The sequence below is a fragment of the Cryptomeria japonica genome, chromosome 3 (assembly GCF_030272615.1).
Source record: "Cryptomeria japonica chromosome 3, Sugi_1.0, whole genome shotgun sequence".
Lineage (NCBI taxonomy): Eukaryota > Viridiplantae > Streptophyta > Pinopsida > Cupressales > Cupressaceae > Cryptomeria > Cryptomeria japonica.
Window position 1 is genome coordinate 484,710,174 of NC_081407.1, and position 22,540 is coordinate 484,732,713.

Consider the following 22,540-nt stretch of genomic DNA (forward strand, 5'->3'; position numbering starts at 1 on the left):
CTATCTTTATTCAATAGGTTGGGCATTAATTGCCGTACATTTCCATAATGCGCAATACATAAAGCAAAACACGTCTTTATTAATTCATTTCCTCAGATACAACTCGTGTCAATGACACTTTTATTTGAATATAGAAGATTCAAGGTTCAATTCCTTCCTGGTCTGGCGCCATCTCGTTTTGCTTCCCGTCGGGTGCTATCTTCGTACTGTTGAAGGATCTGTTGGCGTCGCTCTTCCTGGGCAATCTCCTCCAGGCGAGCTTGTATAGCCAGCGAGGCTTGTGCAAGCAACTGGGGAAGATGGTTTTTCAACCGGTTTACTGCCGGGCTCACCTCCAACGCTGTCCACACGACACTTGGTGGGATTTTTGCCCCTGTCACCTCTCGTCGGACGTAGGTTTGGATGGCTACCTGGAGTAGAATTGAAAATTCTCTCGTTGCGGTGTCTTCTCCTGTGTAAAGTTCTGTTTGCGCGTCGTCAGCCTTTGGGTTTATCTCACCAATGGGTAGGCCCATCGTGTTCGTGCGCCATCCGCGTCTTCCATTCCCGAGTACGTCTAGGCAACGGCGCCAAATGTTTGCCCTCTCGGGTTAATAACTTAAAACATAAAGTACGTAACGCAGAATAGTAACGCCATGGATATCAGACAAATATAAGAGATGTTTTTCCATTCATAATTGTTCCCCCCTCACAAGTTACATTCGGAAGTATATAAAGATACCGAGGGGGTGCGAGCACCAACCGTCGCACTGCAACTGCCACCCCTCGGTTGCCAACTAACCAACACAATTACAACTTAATTAACTAGTTTTATTTCCGTGTACAATATTGCCGCCAACAAGTGTATATGATATTCTAAATGTAATTCTATTTTTAGCTACATATAGATACATATATACACATATATGTATATATGTACATATAAATATGTATGTATATGTATATATGTACATATAAATATGTATGTATATGTATATATGTATGTATATGATTATGTATAAATGTATATATATGCATATATACATATATATGTATGCATGCATTCATATATATACATGTACATATATATGTATGTATATGTGTATATGTATGTATGTATATATATACATATGTACATATATATATGTGTGTGTATGTATGTATGTATATACATATATATTTTATTTTTGTATGAACGTACTGAAAATGTATCCAACCCCCCAATTTTTTTTTGTAGTACTGGTGTTTTGTACCTGTGTACCCGTTCTTGTTCCCAAACCCGATTCAGCAACTTAGGTTTAATCTCTATCAAAATTCATGGTGTTACTCTCTTTTATTTTCACTTTATCACTTTCTATCTAGTTAAGATGGCTTTAAGTTGTTAATGTAATTTTCAGTTTTTTATCTCTTTTTTTTTAATGCAAATTTCTGCATTTTTTGGTTTCTTGATATTTTCCTCCCTTTTCCCAATTTAATTGTGATAAACTGGAAATATCTTTATCTTTTGGTTTGCCAAGAAGTTCCCACGAAATATTTTTTCTTGTATTGTTTAGACTATCACCTGTTATAAAGTGTAGTCTATAGACAGTCCCTAAGTGCACTATAAAGGATGAATTTATTGCTCAACAATTTTGTTCAGTTCTTTTTCTAAATTTGGACGTGCACTGTGAGAGATGAATCCGAGTATTTCAAAACGGGCATTATATTTTTGGTTGAGATTATTATTAACATCTTGGGATTCTTTTGTCTTTTACATTAATTTGAGGCTTTACATGTCATTTACTTTTGTCTTAGGATGATAAATTTTCAAGGCAATGGTGGAGTTATGTTATTCTTTGCAATGTATTTTGCTGGCTGTTTTGTTTAATAGATAGTGCAAAGAAATAGTTTATAGATTGATCACATAAGGGATGCTTATCTATATCAAATTGTGAAAGGCTTCACTTATCTCTGTAACATACTTCTTATGCTAATTTTTATTTCACCTTAGTTTATTACCTAAGCAGGGTTTCATATGTTTACGTCTAATTGTTACTTACCCATTCTTGTAGAAGCGACCATTTGCTAAGGCATCTCGAAAGCTTGCATCAAAGGGAGCTACTTGCTCGAATTGTTATTGATGAGGCCCATTGTGTCAGCCAATGGGGGCATGACTTTCGACCAGATTATCAGGTTCTAGAGCTATTCCACATGATATGACCCATTTGAAGTGATTAGCATTTGTGTCAAGGATCAGTATGTTTATGATTTTAATTTGATAAGTTTTTGATATTTATATTCTTGTAGGGTCTTGGTGTCTTGAAGCAAAGGTTTCGTCAAGTGCCTTTGCTGGCTCTAACAGCAACTGCTACAGCAAGTGTAAAGGAGGATGTTGTACAAGCGCTAGGTCTTGCAGACTGTTTGGTCTTTAGGCAAACTTTCAACCGTCCAAATCTAAGGTAAAATTCTCAATCGCTTAACATTGTTTTGACTTTCATAAATACATTACATAGAGTAATGGATTGTTTTTAATATCTGGCAGGTATGCTGTTATGTCAAAGACAAAAAAATGTGTCGAGGAGATCGATAAATTCATCAAAGAAAATTACCGGGATGAGTGTGGGATAATTTATTGCCTATCTCGAATGGATTGTGAAAAAATTGCTGAAAAGCTACAGGTAGTTCTCAATAGAAGATAAAATTTTGACCTCTTCAGGAAGTATAAAATAATCGTCGTTCTAGAAAATATCTCTGCGTATCTTTCTTTTATTTGGAACAACTTTTTGAGATACTTGCAAGATTTGCAATTTGTGATAATAAAATGGCACAATTTGTTTATTGTGTGCTATTTAAAATCAAATTGGATTATTCATGCGTGTTTTCCATTTAGTCGCTTCTTAATTTATGTATGAACAAGGAAATAATGTGATCTTTAGTTCATTTATATATTCTAGGATTATGGCTTGTAGTTTGAGATGAATGTTTAAACATTAAAACTATGATAAAATTATGTGTTATTGTTTGTTGAGTTGTTGTATGAATTGGTACTTTTGTATGGTATTAAAAGGAACTATAATGCTTTGGTTTGCACAATCAAGAGTTATTCTTGAGGCAATGCACATGGCAGTTTGGGATGTGGTGAGCGGGCTGTGCAAGCTCAGTCTTGCAGGATTTATTTTTGTTAATGTCATTTTGCCTTATGGTTGTTACTTTTCCTCTGCAATCAGTTTGGTGGGTTTTCCAGTTATGCACTGTTCTGTGTGTTTTAGCACAAAAAATTGGGAGGCTGTGAGCACCAAACTATTTCCAAGGGAAAATAAAAACCTATAAAGGTTCAATGTCATTAAAAAGAAGAAAGTCTGTAAGGCAGCGCTTGAACATGCCACTCACAGACTCCCTACTTTTTGTTGCTAAATGTTGCATTGCTATGTGCATTACCTTGCAGCCTCCCAAAGTTTGGTGCTAAATGTTGTATTCATAGTCTTTGGGGCACTTGCTGGGGGCTCCTTGCGGCCCTTGTTATAATTTTTTGCAACATATTACATCATCTTTTTGCAAGAGAAGCAATTAAAGGGCAGGCATTCATAATCTAATTCTTCAGACCAAGAGCCAAGTGAAGAACAAATTCTGACAGCATACTTAGTAGGTAGAGCCAGATTAACTTTGACATAGATCTTAGTGGAAGTGGCCATCTCTGTTCTACTAGTGGCATCTGAACAATATAGATAAGACCACAAAGGATTCCCAATTTCCTTAACACTGTTGTAGGAGGCAAGCTTTCAGTAGATTGCAAAACATATGAATGTATTAAGTTGGTTTTCTTCACAAGACTATTGTTTTTATACATTTCATCATTTATTTATTCAATTCTAGAAGGGAGGACTTTGTGCTAATTTTATTATTACAATACTTGCAATATAAAAAACTTGTCTATCTGGTTAATTTGTGTGAGGAAAAATGTGGTGTATCAACTAAGTGTTTGTATCATATATTGATATATAATGCCAGGAATTTGGTCACAAAGCAGCATTTTACCATGGTAACATGGATCCTGAACACCGCTCTTTTGTCCAAAGGCAGTGGAGCAAAGATGAAATAAACATAATATGTGCAACTGTCGCTTTTGGAATGGGTATGGAATTTTTTGAATTTGCAAAATGAGTTCTTGTTGTTGCTTCAAAGATATATTTGAAGTCTTTCTGTTTCAGGTATCAACAAACCGGATGTGAGGTTTGTTATTCACCATTCATTGCCAAAGTCTATTGAAGGTTATCATCAGGTCTCTTGTCTTTTCATGTTTCTATTTATTTTCTTTTTCAAATAGATTTCCATATATTCACTTGCAATAATAGGACGATGTTATTTTGTATAATGCGGAATACTTGGATCTTCATCTTTTTACAAACAATGGAAACAAATTTCTCTTTCAATTGTATTGTTTAGGAATGTGGTCGAGCTGGTCGGGATAACCTTCCTTCATCTTGCATTCTTTACTACAACTATGCTGATTATGTAAGTTGTTTGAATAAGGAAGTTTTTTCTTTAAAAACTTGTGAACTTGAGAATCAAGTTGAACTTTTAAAACTCATTACAGTTTTTTTTGATGAAATAGATCCGAGTAAAGCACATGCTTGTACAAGGAGCTTCAGAACAAAATTCAATGCTCTCTAGAGCAGGTCCTGGAGCTTTGGGAAATTCAAGGAGTATATTAGAGACAAACCTTGAGAATCTTTTAAGAATGGTATTTTTTTCACACAAATGAAGTTTTGATTTTTTAATTAATTAAAGCTTAAATTGATGCAGAATGTGGGTTTGCTATGTATGCCAGGTTAATTATTGTGAAAATGATGTCGATTGTCGAAGAGTATTGCAACTTGCTCATTTTGGTGAAAAATTTGATGCTGCAAGCTGCAAAAGTACTTGTGACAATTGTAGGAAAATGATAAATTTTGTGGAGGAAGATGTGACTGATGCAGCAAAGCATTTGGTTAGACAGTTGTTTTGTATTGCTTTGGCTTGGTGTCACTGTGCAATATCAGTTTTATACCTATTGTTGTTTATATTGGTTTGACTTGCAATACTTGTAGTTATGATGGAAGGGCTGGTATTACCTGGCACTTCATATTCACTAGTTGGGATTTATATTGCTAATCTGAACATGCAGGTAGAGTTAATAAAGGCAATGGGTCAACGCTACTCATCTTCTCATGTGCTCGATGTCTATCGCGGCTCCATGAGTCAACAAGTACAAGACCACGGATACACAAATTTACTGTGTTTTTATAGTCAATTATTTTTTCTTTTCAAAATAATCATTTCTTAAATGGTCTCTTGTTCAGATAAAGAGGCAAAAGCATGAAACACTGAATCTTCATGGAGCTGGTAAAAATATCAGTAAGCTAGATGCATCACGTATATTGCATCGCTTAGTTCTTCAAGACATCCTTACAGAAGATGTCATGAAGAATGATGTTTATGGATCAGTGTCTTCAGTTCTTAAAGTAATTTTCCTCATTTTTTCAAACTGAGTCATTCATTACATTTCGAAGTTGTACATGCCTGTTATTATATTGTTTTATCTTGCTCTTTTAAGGGGCATTGACATAGGAGTCAATTTTATAGATTGATAACTTTCTCTACAGGTTAATGAAAGCAAGGCAAGAGATCTCTTCTTGGGGCGTGAGAGAGTTGTTGTGAGGTAGGCTGCACCTAACAATAAAATATATATGAAATATTTTGTTGTGAATTTCTCATGAGCCATTTTCCATTTTCTTAGATTTGCGGTTAGCAACAAAAACAGTAAGGTCAGGCCAATCACCATTCAAGGAACACAGCAATACCAATTTGCAATGTTAGAATATTTAAGTTGATAGAATATGCCTTATGCTCACGTCTTGGTAGTATCATAGAAAATTGTCCTATGTATTTAGTTAGCCTCAATTCGTTCATGTCTTCTATTGCTTGACATTTAAGTCCAAACCATTGAGCATCTTCCCAATATGTTTTTGTCTTAATCTCCCACATCAGCCTAGATTACAATAAGTACCACAAGATTGTGGATCTGTTTTATACAGTACTTGAGATTCAATGGCTCTAATTATGGGCGCACATTTTCAAAGATAATTCTAAGGGATAATTTCATTCTTAATTCTTTATCCCATTTGCTTTGTAGTGGGTAGCAATTTGTACTTGCTAGTCACATTATTATAAGAGATGTTAAACATTACAACATAATGGTAGACAAGTGCAATGAAGTCCCATTATTATAACTGATGTCGAACATCTTAACATAATTGTATACAACTATGTTGTCAATTTAGGTATGGGTTTTGTGTTTGGGTTCACTAGTATGGTGATTATTTTTCCACTGGTTTGGTATGGCTTGATGTGACTGTACTGTCTATCTATCCACATATATAATACCATATATGTCCAAATTTAATACAATTGATAGAGATAATTGAGAATCACTATTGCTACTTTATTAAGATGCGTTTAATTGAAACACAATACATTTTAAAACAACTATAGAGAGTTATATAATGACATTCTTCCCTTGTTATGAACCAACAAAACACATAAATATAATATGGAATGTTAACATCCCTTTCCAAATATTTGGTCACTTGATCTTGTATCCTCCAATTTTGGTGGTTCACAAATTTAATAAATCTTCTAATAAAGTTTACATACATGCCTACATGCATACGTACATGCATGCATACATACATGCATACATTCACACATCCAGGCATGCATACATACCAGGGTTATTGGGAGATGCGTCTCCGAACCCTTGGGATGCGTCCCGAGGATCAGGATGTGTCTCTCGTGTCAAAAATGTTTCAGGAGTCTTGCAGGGTTCTCCATGTGCGAGACAAACGTCTCCAAATGTCTCCCATGTCTTGCAACTTAAATTTTGGTATCTCTTGCAATTTAATTTTAAAAAAATAGTGGAATAGAGTTGATAAAAGAAAATATGCTTCTTTAGGCTTAACCTAAGTTAATCCAACATATTGCTAACACATTGGCGTAAATTAACAGAGATTAATTAACGATAAATTTGTGGGCATATGTAAGTACGAGTTAAACTTTACCACTGTTCTTGTTTACAAAGTTCTATGCCATGATATTTTTTTGAAATTATTAAATAATATTACAAAAATTGGTGTCTCCAATTACCCCCATCTCCTATTTTTGAAAATTTGCCGTAGTGTAACTCCCCCTTTTATAAAAGCCCTAATTTTACCCTAATCACAATTTTTGAGTGAAACAGGAGTAGGGTTAGAGATATCTTTCACTTGATTGGGACCTTGCAAATAGGCTAGAAACTATTTATAACCATAATCCATAAAATAGATCTCTTAGTTAGGAATTGTCAAAAGCATATATGATATATTAGAAATATAAATTTACTCACAAGATATCTTAAATATATTTGAGAAAGTTCATCCATAGGAGAGCTAGGATAAGGTGACTTGATAGGGTACCCTAGAGATCTTCTACCCTAGGCCCAAGAGGAGATATACCATCACTCTTGGCCCCATGTGGCCCGTGCCATCCATATGGGGTGGTGTACCTAGTGAGGTGTTCTATAACCGTTCCCTTTCATCTTGCCATCCATCTCCCACTTCCTATGATCGGACTTCTTAGTGTATTAACCCACCATGATAGAGGGTTGAGGTGTATTCACAATAGGGTGCCGAGGAAGTCCATCCCTTCTAAAGCCCAAAGGGAGTACCCCATGTACCCCCTTGGCGTCATGGGACTCCCCAGTCTACTACTATGAAGTGGCGTACCTAGAAGAGGACCCCATCGCCATTTCCCTTCCTTGTAATCCCTCATGGCCCCTATCATGGCTGATTTTAATAATTAAGCAGAACACACAAATAACATTCATCATGCCATATATATAGAACTCATACCAAACCATAAGTATGTTCGAGTATATTAATTATTAATATTCAATCTGATTCTGTCTTCCTTCGATGCCTTGTTCAAGGATGTTGGAATGGTCCTTTATATCCTTCGATTGATGCTGGACAGTCATGATCTTTCCAATGGTTGCACTGTTTTGCAGGAGAGGTGTCTTTTCCTTATTCATTCGCTACCTTTCCCACAATTAATTACTGACTTTTAATTGCCTTGTTTATTCTTAATGAATTGTCCTTAATAATATTCCATATGTTGACTGAACCACCTCTTAATGATATTACTTATGCTTAACAAGTTGCTGCTCACTAAGTGTGAGATCACTGACATTTGGAGAGTGGGAAACGATTCATTATAACATCTTCCATTCTCCACGGCCTGTTCGATTCTTGAAATTGTGAAGTCTTACGACTTGTAAGACAATTTTATTTTATTGATTGATTTTTTATTTAATGTCTGATCGGGGGGCGGGGGGTGCATAACACATACCAGTACCAGTCTCCAAAGTCTCCAAGTACCCCCATCTCCTAGTAGCCTTGATACATGCATACTTGCAACTTAAAATAGAAGAATTTTTGCAATATTTGAGCCATCAAAAAATGTCAAATGGATACCAATGGACAAACATTAAATATCAAGGAATGGTACAAAAACAGGTTGAATTAGAACCCATAAATGGAGAATTGAAAGGGGTTATTTACTGATTTGTCAACAGTATATCATGGTCAAAAGAATCCTAGATTTTTGCCCTTTCAATTCCCTATTGGTTAAGATTCTCAACGATTAGTATTTGATTCCATGGCTGGAGAATGCTGTGTAGAGGTCAATTATGTTGCTAAGTGTGTGTGTGTGAAGCTATGTGAAGTCATGCGTGGTGGTGTGAGATGAACAATTTGTTGATTTGTGTGTGGTGGCATGCGATGAACAATGTGTTGGGTAATGCATGAGTGCGTGCAATGACATCGAGTGTTGTACATAAGGCATGTGTGTTGAGGAGGCACAAAAGTTCTGAATACTATCGAGGTGCCCACAATGTTCCCGGACGCTTGAATGGTTGTGGTATGCTCATTTGCCTTTTCTTGAGAAGTGATGTTCCCCATCACATTTTTGGCGAGTTGTGGAAGGTGAATAGAGTTGTGGAAATTTTTGCCTTTTTGCTTGATTTATAATTTTACATGCTACCTTGACTTGGCCACTTTGAATAGATGATATGTGAATCTTGGCAAGTGTGTTTTGTGGTAGTTTGATGATCTCATCTTGTGCAAAAATGCAAGTGGTGAGGAACCAAGTTTTGTTGAGGCGACTCTTGCTAAAGAAGAGAAAATAATGGCTTGAAGGGTTTCACGTTGAAAATTGGATGCAATCCCATCCAAAGATGTGCAAAAAATGGTGTTGGGACTATAGCGCAGAGGCTTCATCTTCTGGTTTAGTTCCTTCTAAAGATGCAACTAGACTTTGTCACCAACTTTGAATGACTAAGGTGTGTATTCTGTGTATGGCACTTTTTAATTTTTGCTGCTGATGTGAGTATTTGTTGAACATGTTGGTGAACATTTTGAACGTGTTGCAAAAATTATTGCACTTTATTTGCTTCCTAAGGCTATGTGGACAACTCCATCATGTGGTACTTGGAAGAAAATGTCAAGGGGTGCTATAGGTTGGAATTCAAGACATGACTAGAAAGGACTATGCTTTATAGAATTATGCAAAGCTTTGTTGTATGTATTACAAATTGTCATGCCATATGTGTAGATGTACAATAGGTTTTGTTGGGACTCAAATTGACAGCATTGAGGCCTCATTTTGCTCATCGCAGATGATTGATCTGATAAGTTTTCAAGTGGGTCCCGTTTTGTCAAATTCGCACAGGTATTGTTCTTCTTTATCCTCCATGTTCATATCATGTGTTAGAAATTTAGAGGTTGCAAGAATCTGAAAAAATCCTATGTTCAGGAGTGTTTTGGTTATTTTCTACTGCTTTCACAATGTTGTGGGCTTTTATTGGACTATCAATTTTTTTCACTTGCGAAATATACAGTTCCCATGTTAGTTTTCACATAAAAGTTCTTCATGGACTTTGCGCCCTTCATTTCTTCGTTCCCCTTCTCCTCACCCTATTTGCAGGATTTTGAAGGAGATCTAGATATATTCTTTTTCATCCTTTCCCTCATCTACTCTTGCATCTTATCTCCTCATATACTCCTGCAAGAGATAAGGAGGAAAACGTTGAATGCAAATTGCAAAATATTTGATTTCAAATTGGTCTTTCCTTCTACAATATGAATAGTTGAAAAAATTCCATTCCATTCCCAATATGTAGGAAAGTCTACCATGGTTGTCCATTGATCCCATGATTAAAGGAAAAATCTTTGGATTCATTGGAAGAAGCCCTCATTTACCTCTTTAGTGTGATTGAAGAAGTTGCTATAACTCAATGCTCGATTGAGGAAGTACCTAGTGGCATGGAAAGCACATGTGTAAACGAGATCCAACACCTGGAAGCTTAATAAAAAACCTTCGACTCTTCGCTATTCGAATATTGAGTCAAGGAGCATGTTAGTTAGCTTATTAAAGGAATGGAGTTGTTTTGACCACATTCATTCCAAAAAGAGAAACAAGTTGTTGATTGGAAAGTTGGGATATCTTGTTTACATTTGCAGTAATTTACAATTGTGTATAAACAAATCAGTAAAAGGCCCCACCTCTTCACAACTCCAACAAATTTCAGAAGACATAGGAATCACAGATGAGCTTGACTTTTTTTGATGATTAATTGAGTCGTGCATCTAGTGACGGTGATACTACAACTCAACCATGTGCTCTTGATGACTTGGTACTTTTTTGAAGTAGAGTCTTCACTCTTGTCACTTTTTGACAAAAAATCACATCTTTGCAATTGTGATTCATGATTTCATATGTTTCTTATAGTTTAACTTTGATAATTTTATCAATGGTTATAAATGTGGCATCATTTTATATAAATCTCAAATCTGTTTGACAATGTCTACCCATATTGACGATTTTGTAGATTTTTTATTATAATTTAAAATTATTCAAATTTATATTTGGTGAATTAGTTCACGATTTTTTTTCAAATATCATCTCACTGCCAAACTTAATCCAGTTTTTTTGTTGTTGAACTTTGACCATGAACATGAACCTTGTGACATATTGTGGAAGAATGGTGGTATGTGGATGAGAGATGTACATGAGAGTAGAGTGGCATCAAAAGAAATGGTTTGGAAATGTCTTGGGTTTGTCTAATGACATATCTTACTCATAGAGGACAACTTTGAGTACAAAGCATGATTGCTTGTCTAACATGTGAACCCCTTGTATTGTTGTTACATCTAAACAACATATCACTGGAAGAAGTAAGAGAGAAAAGTAATGAATATGTAGAGAAAATAATTGCAGGAAAAGGGTCTACAGTCTTCTTATCAATCTAACCTCTACAACCCTCAAATATACCTCAAGGAATCACTTCTTAGAATACAAGAAGGTAATCTTGTTGAATGTTGTGTTTGGTGCATTATAGAGGGGTTCTTTACCCAAAATTTTTCTTGCTTTCATATATTGTTAATATCGCAAAAGCTGTGTTTACGAATGCTAAATATTATGAAAACCCCTACTAATATAAGCCTTAAAAAATTCAAGGTTTACAATTAGCGTTTTGGATACTGAAAAAATTCAGGATTTAGGGTTAGGGTATGAAGACAATTAGGGTTAGGGCATAAAACAATGTTACGATATTTTAAAAACCCTAAAAACAACATACTATTATTAAAAGAACAGCCTTAATGGGTTACAATTAGGGTATAAATTTTAAAACAATTTTTTAATTTTCTCTTAGTAAAATGAGTACTTTGAAAAGACAGCATACAGTTTAATAAAACCTAATCATAACCCTGAACTGTGAAAAAAATTTCTGGATTTAGGATATGATTAGGGCATAAAAACAGTGTTTCTATATTTTTTAGTTTTATTAAAATGAATTCAAAAATGGAAAAATCAAATAAAAAATAGTGAAAAATTAAAAAATCCTTAGCCAGATTTCGAATATTAGTGCATTGATTTTGAAGGCGTGTTGGGTAAATATTTTGTCACCAGCATATTGAAGACAAAATATATTTTTCACACACAGCTATGATGAGACAAAGTTTCTCCTCTCAGCAAGGGGAGGTTCTGTGTGAAACATATATTTTGTCTTCAGTACGCTGGGGACAAAATATTCACCCAACAAGGCGATAATGATTTAGAAGATGCTGCTGCCGATCCGATCATTGTGGCCTCAAATCCAACTACAATTCTTGAATGCTTTCTGAAAATCACACCCAAAAACAATAAAAAATGAGATAGGTTTATCAGCTGAAAAAAAGAGACGAATGAAGCAGAAATTAAGATTGAAAAAATGAAAATATCAAAATAATTTTGGTACTATTGCCATAAATTGAATATTGTTATATATTGCAATATATTGACAATATTTTGATTCAAAATGTTAGCCAACATTTTGAATGAAATATCAGCAGATTTTTATGTAGAAAGTAGGATACCTGCCAAGCTTGTATGCTTTAGACACATCAGCTTCCCAGATGCTAAGAGCTGTTGCCAACATAGAGATCAAGAATATAGATGGAGACAACAATAGAAAATAACCGCTAATACTAGTAGCAAAATTCTGTAAGACCCATCTTTCCTTGCTTTTCAACTACTGGGAAGGGTGTTGTTTTCCTTGAGCAATTTCTCCGATGTGCTGGACAAATTAGAGGTTGTAAATTTGAAACTTAGGGGAGATATTAAAAGCATATCAGCACAAGTGTTTAATATGTTTTTAAACAAAGCAACCCCATGTGATAATGATGTTAGGATCATGAAGGTTGTTTAGGCATAGTAACTTGCAGGTAAGGGAGCTGCTAAGAGAACTTTGATCAAAGCCTTAAAAAAAAAGCCTTTTCTCCTCATTATCAATGTTTTCAAGATTGTGTATCTACGATACTGCGGACACAGCAACAAGGTAATGTTGACCATATTAACATTTGGGTGGGAGTTTGCAACTCATCTAATATGTAGTGTCAACTCATTATTGATAATGTCACATATATGTTAAAATGTAATAAGGAATGAGAATACAGACAATATATAGTTTTAAGTGTTTTTCTTGTTATCTATTCTGTATTGTAGATACAAATAAATGTTCTTTATTGGAGATATGGGTTAATGGGTCCCATACATCACTATTGAAATCTTTCTTGAGGTGCTCGTCATTAGGTCATATGCATAGCTGTAAGGATAGGAAGGATCCGATGGCAGAGGATTGCCACAATTTTGTTTGGCTGTCTAGGGATCTATGGAATTTATAGTCCTTAAATCACTTACTAAAATAATAAGTGCCTGACAGGGGCTATATCTTTCCTTTTGTTCTCATTGTAAAGTGACTATCATGAAAGTGATTTTTAGCATCGTTACAGCACAAGACTTCTATTTGCAACTTTGTCTTGTCGGTCTGCTTTTATGTCACTCATCAAAATTCTTTTCTACAGCATGTTACCTACATCAACCCTGTCTGTGTGTTTAATGTTAGATTAATTTCTCCTGTCATCTGCAGCTTAGATCATGTGCAGGAGCAGCACAAAATATTTCACCATGTGTGAAGTTGGCAGTCTCCAGTTTATTTGTTGTTACTATGTCCATGGCATTTAATCTTGTGGAGCTGTTCTCATTCTTATTTCAATTTTTTGAGGTGGGCCAAATCGACCAACATGAATCTTGACAGGCCCTCGTATGTACTAAAAAAAACCTGCTAGAAAAGCATTTAGGAATTTTTTGAGTGGAGCTACTGATAAATATTGGACATGCATCTTCTGAGGGGAAGAATTTTTGCATTAACTGAAACTTGCTTTGTTGTAACTAGAGTAAGGTTGCCACTACTTAATGATGTACTCTGGAGCTTGACTGACATTTGCATGCTCGATCAGACACGTGAGCTATTGAATGCATAAAACTTTCTCACTTCACATAGAACTAAACCTGCAAACTGATTGAGGAAGTTAATGGCAACATGTGCAATTAGTGGTATTCTGTGAACACATTTCTTTGAATAGTGACTTTTTTGCCCGTGGATGTTCTCTGATGCATTTGACTGATGAAATGAATTAAGCTGGTATTTGTTCCACTGTAATAACAGCCTGGTGTCTACCCTTTTGGCTTATAAGAATTCATTGTTTTTTAACTCTTTTAGTCTCATGAGTCATAGCCAATTAGGATATTTTCATGATAGTCTATTTGAGTTTGTTCCTATTGCTTAATTTTCAGCTGCTGCATATCAAGTATGGATTTATGATGTTATAATGAGTGACCAGATAATATCAACTGATTTAGTAACCCTGACTTGTTGTGTCTTATCGTTTCAATTGTACTGAGAAGAGACTGCAAATTTTGGGATACAGATTGGCAGCCTCAAAGAAGGTGGATAAGCAGGATAAAGTTCACTTTACAACAAAGAGTGTTGATCTGTCTAAAGCGAAGATAAATTCTCCTTCTGAAGAGGGGTCATCTCTTCAAGCACAAGTTGATCCGGTATGCTTGTATTAGCTCTGCAAAACATTTTAAGAATTTGGGTTTGGTCTATTCTTTTGCATTGTTATCAAAACATGGAGATTTATTACTTCCTCATTGTTGCAGGCCCTGTCAAGCAAACTCTATTCTGCATTGCGACATCTTCGAACAATGCTTGTGAATGAGTCTGTGGGAAATGTCATGCCCTACCATATTTTGGGGTGTGTATAGTACAAAGACTGGGCATATGATATTATTTTGTTTGATACAGATGATGTTCTCTCATTAATTGTTCCTGTACAAAATGATGTCTTCCATGTTTGAGATCACATCCTATTGTATTGCATCTAATCATTTACGCTTGTTTTGAAATTGCAATTTAAAGGTAAATTATCATCTATGTAGGAACATACAGATTCCATTGTTCCATGCAACTAATATAGGTTGTTTGTAAACCTCAAATGTAGAAATGCCACCTTGCAACAGATCAGTAAAAAGGTACCTAGGACAACAGAGGAATTGATGGAAATAAACGGTATTGGAAAGTAAGATTCCCGACAATGCTGTTTCTCAACTTTTATTTATTGTTGTACTTATGGCCTTTTCAAAGTTTCTGAAGTTTATTTCCTATAAATTGGCTATCCTTCTAATATGCATAATGACATCTGTGCAGGGTGAAGGTTATCAGATATGGTTCAAGAATACTTGAAACCATTTTATCTACAATTGAGGAATTTCATAATGCACAAAAGAGTACATTGGCCCTTGATACAAACATTACAAATGAGTATGTTACACCATCAGCAAAGCGGCGACGAGAAACTGGTGGTGGTTCCAGCTTATGTGCTATGGAGGATGATGATTTCATTCAAAATGGAATCTCAATAAAGAAAAGACAACCGAAGAAACTATCAGCTAAGGTTAAGGAAGTTGGAGGTTCAGATATAGAGCCAACCTGCTCAAAGACATCTTTAACCCAGATTTCCAAGCATTCAAATGGCATGGGCTCTTCTTTTGGACAACAAAATGGCACTTCAGATTTTGGGATGGTTGTTGAAGACATAGACCTGGATATGCCGGAAGGCTTTACTGTCACAAGTGAGCTTGATAATGTTGAATCGATGAAGAACCAAAGTCTGTATATACCGGATGGCTTTAGTCTCACAACTGATCTTGATGATACAAATCAAAATCAAAGCCAAAATGGTGCTAGAGTTTCACATTTTCCATTAATTTCAAGAAATGATAAATCCAATTTAAATATTTCCAGCATGTTTGCTGAGTATGCTTTAAGGAAACTTCATAGATAGCCCCTCATCATCATATTAAAATTGTATATTGTAGGGAATTATTTACCTCTGATGTAAGCTTATTTTCCTTGTAGTACTTCTTGGTGGAGTTCTATTTGATGGGTTTGATAATAACGTCTGATTCACAGAAGGGATCAGATTGTTTCATGCTCTTGTGCCATGCAGTCATTTTTGACAAGTTTCTTGAATATCCACTTGCCTGAGCTTTAATTGATTGTAATTTTGCCCCCTCCAAGCTGCAATGAGTGTGCCTTATAATTGTGAATAATAGTGCTGCCAAAAGCATGCTTGATTGATTAGGAGATCATAAGATTCCTAGCATCAATCTTATCACGATCTCTCTGTGGGATATTACATGCCACTGTAATTTGTTTTTTGGGAATTTAAACTATGCACATGTGAACTTCAGCATGCGTTTTGCACCTTGATTAGTGAAATGTTTTTGCATCTAATCGCACATGAAATTAAAAATAGTGTCAAATGCTTGACATTTTTGCATGGAAGAATATTGACAACAAGGTGTTTTCACTCTGTTGGAGAGGAGCAGCTCTGTCTTGTTTTTGAGATTTTGTTATTGTGCACTTTTTATTAGAAAGCATAAAGGGAATACAAAGCTGCAAGGAAGAGAAGATTATAAAAGGTAAAAGAAGAAATCTTAGGCGGACTAAATGTGTAGGGTAACACTTAAGATAAAGAAAAAAGGAAAATATTGCAGCTCTGAAGCCTTTCTCCTTGATATCGATGGAAATGCGTATGATTTGCAAAATGAATGGTTGAATTTTCATAAAAACAGTTCTCATAAATTAGGGAACATGCACATGACGAAAAAGTTTCACCATTCAAGACTTAGCATGACCAGCGAATGAGATAAAACATGGCATGTAGTTGAGAAAGATCAATCTACTGTAATTAAATCTTATTTGGCAAATGAAATATTAGATTTGTAAGAAAGGAAGATAACCATATTCATTTATGTGTATTACTGTATTTCATTATATTGAGATTACATTACGTTAGGTGTGAAGATTGCAAACATAGATACAAATTCTAAGGGGAAGTTTTTGCTGGTTTTTGAGAGAGAATTCCAAGGAAACATAGCAGCACTTGGTGAAAGAAAGCTTGTAACCTCTTAACATCTAACTGTTAATGGCTACTAACATGTTATTTTTGTGTATTTATAACAATGCACATTGAATTTTTTTTGCATGGTAGTCTTCCAGTTTTTCTACCAATCGCAACCCTATATAGAAAGTTTAATTATTATGTCCTTGGTTTATAAATAAAATAACTTTGAAGACTTAATTTATTAATTTTAAGAAGTAAATAAATTTTATTATGTCCAAAGATAAATATAACTTAAAACTGACCTTTTTAATAATCTAAAATGTACAATATGATTCAATTAGATAGGCTTGATCAACATAACATGATGGTAATAATGTTGGTTAATTTGTGATTCATGAAGATCAACTAGCAAAGCATTTGAGCTAGTAGTATATGTATTGAATATATTAACCTTAGTATGTACCTTCTCTTAAAGCGGGGTCTTAATGCAATTAAGGGAGAGCAACAATAGGGCACCCTACTACAGTGGTAAATAGGGAGAGAACAGCTATTATGGCACCCTATTACACTACGAAAGGGAGAGAATGACCAAGGGCAACCTTTTGTATTTTTCTTTGCAACTCCTACATTGAGGGACTATTGATGAACCCAAGATTCTCCAGCATGGGAAAAATGGAGGGGGATTGCATGAATGGAGAAAACGTTTGTCTTAAGGCACCCTACCATGCTTCCTTATTCCATACTTTTATGACTGAGACAGCTTGCTACATAATGTTTTCCTTGCTCTAATAATAGATATATTTTTATATATTGTGTCTACAATATTACCTAAGTGATTGCAGGTTTCCATAATAGAATTAGTTCATCTTATTCCTAAGTAAATATATGTTCCCCTAACTATATTATATGCTTTGTTTAATTTGAATTTGTGAATTTTGGGCAAAATAGAGAGAGGTCCAGAAAGGGGACATTGCAACATTTGTCAGTTATTTAATAATAACTCCTATGGTGTTGCATCTTCTTTCATGAATGTTGAGAGGGTGCATTTTGACTCTTACCATTTTTTTGTCACATCATCCTTTCATCTCGAGACACTCTAATTCACATTGGTTCAATTTGATCACATTTGTTGTCCCATATGTGCATGATTGTTATACTTGAATTTTTTAAGGTACTTGATTTCATTGATCATTTTTAGTCACAATTTAGCATCAACATCAAGACACATGAATGGCTTCTAGAGCCATACATTAGGACTCCTTACACTCCACAACTTGAGTTAAAATGCAAAAATTTCACAACAATATTTTTGTTCTTCCAAAAAGAAAAAAAAAACATCTTATGTTGGGGATGGTCCTATTAGAACACTCATTGAGGCACACATGGGCCTTATTTGGAGGGAATATTAGTATGTTGTTCCATCTTGCCTTTTTGTGGGAGCGAGTTTTTTCCCATAGGTTTTCTCCTTACTTTTGCATGTAATAAATTGTATATGGGTACTTAATATGGCTACACATTTGTTGGTACTCATTTTTTATTTCTTATCTCTTTTATTTTGCTCATATGGATAAGAGGGGGTATTGGAGTAATATTTGTACTTCAGTAAGAATAGTTGATGAGCCAATAAATTGTCATATTTATTTAATTATTTATGTGGGTTTTATCCATTTCTATTATGTCATAATTCCATGAATCATTGATTATGATAAATGATGATTAATAAAAATTTGTATGTTTTGTCAGTGGATGCTAATTTATAGTAATATATTATGATTAGTGGTGATAAATAATTGCTAAGAATATTTGAAATGATCAAATTGTGTGCGAAAGTTTTTGCTTGTTCATATATGAAAAAGAAGTAGTTGGTCACAACCATTAATGCACAACCATTGTTGGAATTGCAAAGACAAGTAAAAAAACAATTATAGTAAAACATGAATATATCCAATGTTTCTTAATGAAATTTAGATTTTCAAAATTATCTGGAAAGTTGAAAAGGAGAGAAAAAAAAACTAGAAAGTATTTGAAGAAAGTCACAAAATTGAATGAGCTGTATGGGATAGAAGTTGACTAAGTAAGAAGTAGCGACTAAGAAGGTAACACATTTAGTCCAACCTCCACCATTTTCTTTTTCGAGTTCTAAGTTGCAAACAAGTTGGATATGAATTGCCATATATTTATGCACACCAAAAAAATCCCTAACAAATCAATTTTGTCATTAAAGAGTTCAAAGAAACTCTTTTCCAATCAATTAGATGAAAAGTTGTAATATTTGTACCACTTAAGCTTCTTCATAGTTTGAAGGAATGAGGAGACCTATTAGATATTTGTTAGAGAGTCAATTAGCTTGAAAATTTAATTTTATAATCAAATGAAAAAGGATTAGATAGTTGGATTATCATTATGTAGTAGTAGTGATTTTATTTTGATAGAAAGCAACAAATTGTATTGTTAATGAAGCAAGTTTGTAGTGCATAAAGTTATGAACATTTAGTTACAATCCATTTGTGGAAGAGTGATAATTACCCAAGCAAGGGCCACTTAAGGTATTTTGTACCTTTGGTAGTTATAGTTAGCAAAACTCACAATAACCGTTGTGTCATTACACAATTTCCTATAGCAATTGCTGTACAATTAGATTTATTTTTAACATATTTATACTGTTAGTTTAGTTTATTTCTTAAAGTTAATTTTTTTTACACATTCAATAGAATAGCTTAAAGTCTTCCATAGTGCACATACAATGTAGACCCATTTCAAGTATATGTCCCTGGGTTGACAAGATTAAATGTTACTTATAGTCTACTAGAGGTTTTTTAACATAGGATGGTTTATCCTTGAGTTATAGAAGTTGACTATGTTAACCTGAATCATTAGTGGATATAAGGAGCTCTACAATATTGTTTATTCTAAAATTTATATTATACATAATTAATAAGTTTACGACAAGTATTCGGATATTCAACTATCCTCACCTAGGCAACTAATAATAACATATATATCTTTACTCGAGGTAAACAACTATCGCCACTACGTCAATCTTTGATCGATGATAGTTGGGTGCTACCTTTGTTCAATCAAGGGTACCTTTATTTTCGGTAGGTTGAGTTATTTGGTCTATTGATTGATAGTTTAACTCTTGAATTCTTAGATTGAGTTAGTTGATTTTGTAATTGTTTTTATAATTCTTGTCCTCAGACTAAGTTAATTGATCCATTAATTGGTAGTTAAATTCATGACCCTTTAACATCCCATCTCCTTGAGTAATGAATCTATGAGGCCTATTTATAGGGCATTCACAAGAAGTTGAGTCCACATCTAGTGGAAGTTCTTGACTTAGAGAAATGCCAAAAACCATCGATAGAAACAAGTACCCAATATGCTTAGGGCTCCCAAGGCTTAATTCAAAATAGGTACTTAATTTCCTTTGGGTCCAAAATGAAATTGACACTCGTTATTCACAAAACATTTACCCATTTTGTAGGTAATGAGTACCCAAAACTTAAGAAATGGGTACCTATTATTTAGAAAATAGGTACTTGTTTCAAAGAACTATTTTTTTTTTGAAGTTGTGATTTCATTTTACCTACTTGAAGGTGACAACAATGAAATGAGATCTTGCTTTTCGAGCACCCTACTATTCTAAAGGGCTAGTAGGCGCATTAATTACCCGTCCAAATTGTAGGGAGAGCCCCCTACAATCAAGCTACCCCCCCCCCCCCCCCCCACTCTTTGAAGGCCCCTTGACCCCTAGCCGAATTGTGGGGGGCTAGGGTAAGACCCTGTGCTGTGACTTAGGCACTATCATATAGAGGTGCTAGTGATTCTTGTTATTTTTCGTTCAAGATCCTGGCTCATATGCTTGCTCTGCTTCATTAATATTAATTAGTCCCAATAAATTAATTAACCTACTAGAGTAAGGGGCTGTCCTACTTGAATTCACACCCGTATATAGTATGAGTATGCATAGGATGGTCCAATCGATTCCAATCTTCACTAGGTGGAGTGGGTAGAGTTTCAAATTACCCCCCACAATAACAATGACATATACCTCCCTTCACCCCCCTATTCTAGCTTATTCTAGCTTGATTCTAGGTAGGAAAACCCGCTTTGGTAGTTACCAGTAATGAAAAGAAATTGAAACTCACCCCAACACTTTGCCACCACCTCCAACTAGTGGCTTATGGCAACATCTTCTCCAAATATGTACCTCTATTATTTTTTCTTTATTTTGTCTGAAATACATATCAGGGTTTAAATTAATGTTTTCCTTTTGGTTTAAATTACGTTTTTTTGTTACAATTTAAATTAGGATATAAATTAAATCAAGGTGTAAATTACACTTCTTATAATAACCTATACTATTTCATCAACAATCAACAAAATCAACAACTTCCCTAGCATCAATATGATTGATTTTCTTAGCAAAAACTACTAAGGTTCGATATTCATTTTTAGAAAATATTATAATATATTTATACTCAAGGAAAGCTCAATTATAATGTATATTAATCAAACTTATAATTCAACATACATGGTGACTTGATCTATATTGAGGTCTATTCAATTTATAGAGTAAAATATCTTTACCTTTTAGCTTAAATTCTTTAGGCCATCTCATGTAAATTATATCCTCTAAATCACCACAAAATAATATAGTTTTAACACCCATGTTCTATATTTCTATATCATATTGTTAGATAGTTCAAATAACTGGAAGACAACTGAGAGGGGGGTGGGGTGAATCAGTTGTCACAAATTACCAGAACCATTAGCACTTAAAACTTTAATATTGGAATAGCAGTTAAACCAATTAAGCAGAAACAATAATCATAGAATAAATATCATCCACATGACACCAAGATGTATACGTGGAAAACCCGGTAAAAGGAAAAACCACGGTGGGAAGCCTACCCATAGTCAGATAATACTTCTGCAGTAAGTATGTGAATTACAATTGAGGGGCCTGCACTTGTAGGAAGCTCAACAACCTAGAGCACATTGCTCATCACAAAAGGAGCCCCACTGACTACATAGAAATATAGACTACAATCCAGAGTAGTGTTGAACTGCAAAAGATAAGATCTCCTATGCCTGAGTACAGTTCCGGTTAAGCTCAATACCGGAGGACTAAATCCTCTTACATAAACCCAATTCGATCTCCAATGATCGACCAAATCTTCTGCCTGAATGATATTACATTATTCACACATTACATCCCTTGACCATGACCTCTAACATAACCATGATGATCTACAATGAGATCTTACATCTATATATACAAACCCTCGACCATAAACAATTAGGTTGGCCACCAGATAATAAACCAATTAGATAATTATAAACCATGTCGGCCTTAGACCAAACAAATAATATCCAACACATAAGACATCCCAGAAACACATCGAGAGGTCCAATCCACACGTTATATTAAAGCCGATCCATAACCTAGATCAATCGGGACTCGGTATAGGTTCACATGCTACAACAATGATCTCTATCCACCAAGTCTCGAACATGATCACCATCAGCATCCTGAAACTCCACCAAAAGCTACACTAACACCACTTATGCAATTCATCAAAGATCTTCATCAAAATCTCTATCGATGAAACCCTCGCTAGAACTAGAAACCAAGCTTCTAAGCAAACATGATAGCATCCGATCACCAGACCAAAACCAACTTACTGAATATGAACATGAGTATCATGAGCAAG

The 22,540-nt window shown here is 34.8% G+C and overlaps 1 protein-coding gene across 2 annotated transcripts in view; it reads left to right on the forward strand.

Moving 5' to 3' along the window:
- Positions 1 to 16,169, forward strand: part of LOC131045163 (ATP-dependent DNA helicase Q-like 4A) — a 71,956-nt gene extending 55,787 nt beyond the window's left edge. For both annotated transcript variants that reach the window (XM_057978704.2, XM_057978694.2), the window contains 15 exons: positions 2,031 to 2,151; positions 2,266 to 2,417; positions 2,501 to 2,636; positions 3,967 to 4,090; positions 4,167 to 4,237; positions 4,402 to 4,470; positions 4,571 to 4,699; positions 4,787 to 4,945; positions 5,123 to 5,203; positions 5,298 to 5,459; positions 5,601 to 5,656; positions 14,340 to 14,469; positions 14,575 to 14,669; positions 14,916 to 14,993; positions 15,122 to 16,169. In XM_057978704.2, coding sequence (XP_057834687.2) covers positions 2,031 to 2,151; positions 2,266 to 2,417; positions 2,501 to 2,636; positions 3,967 to 4,090; positions 4,167 to 4,237; positions 4,402 to 4,470; positions 4,571 to 4,699; positions 4,787 to 4,945; positions 5,123 to 5,203; positions 5,298 to 5,459; positions 5,601 to 5,656; positions 14,340 to 14,469; positions 14,575 to 14,669; positions 14,916 to 14,993; positions 15,122 to 15,758 — 2,200 coding nt within the window. In that variant the 3' untranslated portion in view covers positions 15,759 to 16,169. The remainder of the gene's footprint in view (positions 1 to 2,030; positions 2,152 to 2,265; positions 2,418 to 2,500; positions 2,637 to 3,966; positions 4,091 to 4,166; positions 4,238 to 4,401; positions 4,471 to 4,570; positions 4,700 to 4,786; positions 4,946 to 5,122; positions 5,204 to 5,297; positions 5,460 to 5,600; positions 5,657 to 14,339; positions 14,470 to 14,574; positions 14,670 to 14,915; positions 14,994 to 15,121) is intronic.
- Positions 16,170 to 22,540: the final 6,371 nt, after the last annotated feature.